Here is a 5,278-nt window from a genome sequence, read left to right as displayed (position 1 = left end):
TATAGATATTTATATATATAATCTATATATATATAAAACACAGACCGAAGGCCAGGTTTCGCCAGCGCCGCTCCCCCGCGAGCCGGCACCGCGGCGGGTGGGCACTGCCGGCTCCGCGCCGGAGCCCGGTGGGTGCTCAGCGCCCGGCTGGATGGGCGCCCTCCCTCAGCCCCTGGAGAAACACGGCGCTTCCGCTCGCCTTCGAGAACCAACAACCTGGTCTGGACACACAGGGACAGGGAGGGGGCGGCAGGGAATGCGATTTTTTTTTATTGGTTTGGCGTTGGTTTTTTTTTGTTTGTTTGTTTTTGATTTTTTTTTTTTGTATTTTTTTTTTGGATGGTCGAGATGAGCTTATTGCGAGATTTCAGCTTCCTAGTCTAAAAAATAAAAATAAAAATAAAATAAACCCTTCCATAAAATTCATTCTCAACAATACATAAAAAAAACCGCTCACAGTATAGCGCTGTATGTACAGGGACGGGGCCCCCGCCGGCCCCCCCGCCGCCGAAGGCTCTGGGGTACGTTCGGGAGCGGCGCCCGCAGGGGGGGGCTTCGGCCGGGCCAGAGCCCATCGCCCTCATCCCCCGGGAACACCGACCCCCCCGGTGCGGGGGGGGGGCTCTGCGGGACGGGCGCGGGACCCCCCCTGGGTGGGACAGCCCCAGATTTAAGGCGAGGAGGGGTCAGGCCCCGGGGGGACCCCTCCCTGGGGACCTGCCACCCCTGGGGTCAGGGCCAACCTCGGACTGGGGGGTGGGGGGAGTGGGGGGGAGGGATTTTCTTATTAATGCAAAGAAGGAAAAAGAAAAAAGTCCCCAGGCCCAGCGGCGGTGCCCCGGGGACGCCCGCAGCAGCCGGGGGACGAAGGGGCGACCGTGGGGAGCGCCGCGATGGTCCCGCACGCGGCTGCCGTCACCCCCGGTGGGGGGCGGCGGCGGTGGTGGTGGGGTGGTCTTGCCACCCCCAAGGCATCGGGGGGGAACGCGGTGCAGAGCAGAAGGAAAAGCTGCCCCGTGGGCAGCGCCGGGCCGGCACGGTGCCGCTGCCCTGGCGAGATCCGCCCCGCCGGGATGGTTGGGGGGCTCCAGCCCCGGCTCCGGCCAAACCCCCCTCGGAGCGATCCCGGCTGCTGGGCGAGCCCGGCCTGCCGGCTCCCAGCGCCCGGCGGTGCTCCGTCTGCCAGCCGTGCGTCCCCGGTGCTCCGTACGCCGGCCAGCCATTCCCGGTGCTCTCCGTGCCAGTCATCCACCGTCCCCGGTGCTCCCCTCGGATGCGTCCAGTTTGCTTTGCTGCCCACAGAGCTGCCTGCGGGGACCGCGGGGACATCCACGGCACCGGCAGTGGGGTTGGCGTCACCCCACCGGGCGCTCCGCAGGGGCTCGTGTCCGTCCGGGCCCCGCCGACGCCGTTGCAGGGGGGTGGCGGGGGCAGCGCGGCAGGGCTGGCATGGCGACGTCCTGCTGCCGGAGCCACGGCCGGGCTGGGAAGGAGTCTGCGACAACGGAGCCATCGGCACCATCGCTGCTGTCCCGTCCGTCTGTCCCGGCATCCCGGCCAAGGCAGGGTGCCGCAGCCGCCCCGGCGAGGGGCTCGGCGGGAGGGGGCTGAGCCCGGCCCCGCGTGGGTCAGTCTGCCACGGGGAACCCGGACTGAAACAACCCAACAAATAAAAATAAAAATCTTTTTTTTTTTTTTTTTTTTCCCCTTTAAGAAAAAAAAAAAAAAAACAAAAAAAAACCCCAAACCAAACAACCAACCAAAGGACTTCTCTATATTTGGTCTAGAAATGTAAAAAGCGACATCCGACAGGGAGGGCCGGAGCCCGGCGAGCCGCAGTGCAGGGCCGGGAGCTTTCGGCGTGCGCAGGCAGAATGCGTCCCGCGGGGCAGCCCCTCACCGCTCCCGCCACGGGTGGCCGTGTGGGGACGGGGACTTCACGCGGCGGCAGGATCCGGGCGAGCTTCTGGCCGGCAGCACCATCCCTCCGCGCCGGCAACCTCCCCGGGCACCGTCCCGCTGCCGCAGGCGCCGCAGCTCAAAGGTGATTCGGGGTGGGCAGGATGCGTCCCCGGGCTGCTCCTTCCCCGCGCGGCTGCTCCCCGGCACGTCGGCGTCGGCGCTACGAGGCCAAGAGCGTCCAGACGACCGGCACCACCACCAGCGCGGCCGGCGGGACCCTGAGGCTGCAGCAGGAGTTGTTGCTGGTGAAAATGGGCTCCGGGGACTCGTAGAGGGAATCGTCTGCGGAAGAAGAGGAAGAGAGGGAGGCGTGAGCCGGCGGCACAGCGGAGCGATGCTCGGCGCCCCGGGGTTTGGGGCCCGATCCTGCCCCGGCAGAGCGGAGCGATGCTCGGCGCCCCGGGGTTTGGGGCCCGATCCTGCCCCGGCAGAGCAGAGCGATGCTCGGCGCCCCGGGGTTTGGATGCTGCAGCATCCCCCGCGGTGAGGAGCCGGGTACTGGCCCCCCCCCCAATCCCTCCAGTTCCTGCCCTCTAACTGGGATTAGGCACTGTTCCACCCCGTCCCCTCTGAAGCCCCCTGTGCCCCAGGCGGCTGCTGCTGTGCCAGGGGCATTGCCTGCGGCAGCCGCGGCGGCTCAGCCGGGGCCGGACCAGCGCATACGGGGCACAGACACCCATTCGCCAACAGCCCTGTGGTCCCGCAGCCAAACCCCGACCGGCGGCAGCGCCGAGCGACGTCAAACCACGGCTAGAGCTGTTAACGGGCTCGGCTCGCCCACATTTATCACTGGATTAAGGATTCTTGTGGACCCGGAGCCAGGGGAAGCAGAGCCTGGTCCTGTCCGGGTGTGCTCCATCCCCCCCCCGCAGCCGGTCACCCCGTCCCCCTCCTGGAGGGTCCCTGCGTGGGGTCACCCGAGAGCGGGGTCCCCCCGTGCTGGGCACTTGTAAACAAGGAGGTTTCAGGGACTCGTGCCAGGGCTGGACCCAGCCGAGGGGTGCTGAGCGCGGGACGGCCCCCGGGGAGCCCCCGCGGCAAAGCCCCTCACCCCTCGCCGCACAGAGGCGGCCCTTCCTCTCCGCAAGGCATCCGCATAATAAAATCCCGATATTATTAAAGTACTGAAAAATAATATCGGGAGAGATTTTTTTCCGCCCTATTATGCCCTAGTCCTGAACAAAACAGAATGATTTTTTACAGATGGTTTCATTATATTGGGTTTTATTTTAAAGCCATGCAAATAAAAAAAAAAAAGACATCCTTTTAAATGGTGACATTTCTCAGGCACTCAGCCCTTCCCCAGGGAGAGCTGCTGCCATTTGCTAATTACACGTTAACAGGAGAAGAAAATTATTAATTTGTTTTTTTAAATGGCTGAGTTATTTGATTCTGAAAAGTAGCCACTGTGCAGAGATTATTATTCCCCCCCCCCCCATCTGAAACTCAGCACTAAGTGTCCACCACGCAGGCGATGCGCCCGCCGCCGCCCAGACGCCACCGGGACGGCTCCCGCGGGGCTGCGGGCACTGTCCCCATCCCCCTCCCCATCGGGGTGCCACCCAGGTGGGACCGACCCAGAACATCCCGTCCCCCTCCGTGGTCCCCACTGGTCACCAGGAGCATCATCCCTCCCCCGTGGGACAGGACAGCTCCCGGGGACCCGGAGCTCCCCCCGACTCACTCACTTGTTGGCCGCACATAAACCTTCAGCTTCAGGCAGGATTTGTCCACCGTGTTGGGGGCGGAGGCGGCTGCGGAGAAGCAAAGGGGAGAGAAGGGGGGGTTAGGGGGGACGCAGCAGCTCAGCCCCCACCACGGGGACCCACCGCAGGGACCCCCCTGAGGGTCCGCACGCACTGTGACCCGTCGCGGCACCGCCGGGATAGGGCTGGGAGATGGGTGGCCGCATCCAGCCCCACCGCACAGGACCAGTCATGGGGGGGGTCTGAGCTGGAAAGGGGGGGGGTACAGTCCCCACATGGTGTCACCAACCATAAACGCCACCACGGGGGCTGCCCTGCCCCAGCACGGCGCCAGCGGCACACGCTGCCCACCCGCCGCGGCTGTTACGGCAGCGGGGAACGTCCCGCAGGGACGAGCCGGGTCCGCGTCCCCACCGATAAATGCTGAATCAGCTTTAAACGCAGATCATGAGGCTCCACCACAGAGGGTGCTCCGGGCAGAGGGAAGCGGGGGGAGGTGGTCCCAGCGCCCCCAGAGCCAGGGGGCCGCATCCTGCAGGGAGCCCAGAGGAGGGGACGGTGACTTGAGCCACCCCACAGCATCCCCAGCACAGCCCCCCCCCCCCCCCCCCCACCTGCCCCAGTTTATAGTGGGAGGGAGGGCTGCGCCCGCCCCGTCCCAGCTGAGCCCAGTAAAGGGTCACCGATGGTCCCAGCGCAGCCGCAGCTTCCCCCGGGGACAGGGGACAATGGCTCGCGTGGCTTTTGTCCCCGCCGGAGGGCTGCGAAGGCAGCGGCAGGGCTCTGCGCGCCTCTCCCCGAACAGGCGAAATGAGGATAAAGGCACCGAATAAAAATAATACTCATTGGGAGAGAGAAAGGGAGTAATTGCAATAATTATCTTGGTGAAAGTCCCTCTCAATAAGAGAAAATGTGATTTTTATATATGTGTTTTTAAAGGAATTTAATTTTCTCTTTTTTTTTTTTTTTGAATTAAAGAAGGGGAGAGAGAGCATTATTCGCAATAAAGTTTAATTTCAGCTGGAAGAAGGGGGAATTGGGACGCCGCCTGCGGGAGAGCCGGCAGCGAGGGGCCAGCCCTGCCCGGGCACAGGCGGTCCCCTCCAGCGGCGCTGGGCCACCACCGCCCCTCCCCTGCGGGGCTTACGGAGGGCCACGGCGGGGTCCAGGGCCCCGGTACGGACGGGGCCACGGGGCCACCCCTCTGCTGCTCCACAGAGCCCCGTTCGATTTACTTTTACCAAATGAAGCCGCGGAGCAGCCGCAGAGGGGCCGCCGGGTCCCCGTCCCCTCTCTGCACCCACCTCCTGCGCCCCAGCACCCCCGCCACGGGGACCGTGCACCCCCGGACCCCTCGACGGCCGCATCCAGTCCCTGCGCCGGGGGCACCATGTCCCCCGCGCCACCGGCGCTCCCACGGGCACAGCCCCGGCACAGCCGCTGTCGGGAGACGCCGGCGATGCTGCAGAGCCTCCATAGGGTTTGTTTTTTCCCCCCTTCCCTTTTCTTTTCCTCCCTGGCACTGAACCCCACGCGGGGAAGGAGAAGGTCCCACGAGCTGTGCCCGGTGCCTGCCATGCCGCGCGGCTCGCCGCGCCGGGCACGGCCGT

The 5,278-nt window shown here is 64.6% G+C and overlaps 1 protein-coding gene across 1 annotated transcript in view; it reads right to left on the bottom strand.

The window, feature by feature from the left end:
* Positions 1-1,937: 1,937 nt before the first annotated feature.
* The window catches only part of EFNA2 (ephrin A2), a 46,992-nt gene continuing 43,651 nt past the window's right edge, over positions 1,938-5,278 (bottom strand). Inside the window, exons 3-4 of the mRNA XM_082495447.1 lie at positions 3,651-3,716; positions 1,938-2,244 (exon numbers count right to left, since the gene is read on the bottom strand). Coding sequence (XP_082351573.1) covers positions 2,123-2,244; positions 3,651-3,716 — 188 coding nt within the window. The 3' untranslated portion in view covers positions 1,938-2,122. The remainder of the gene's footprint in view (positions 2,245-3,650; positions 3,717-5,278) is intronic.

The sequence above is a fragment of the Vanellus vanellus genome (genome assembly GCF_965231255.1).
Source record: "Vanellus vanellus genome assembly, chromosome: 25".
In the NCBI taxonomy this organism is placed as follows: domain Eukaryota; kingdom Metazoa; phylum Chordata; class Aves; order Charadriiformes; family Charadriidae; genus Vanellus; species Vanellus vanellus.
The sequence above is the reverse complement of the archived record's forward strand: the minus strand, read 5'-3'. Positions and strand labels throughout refer to the sequence as shown.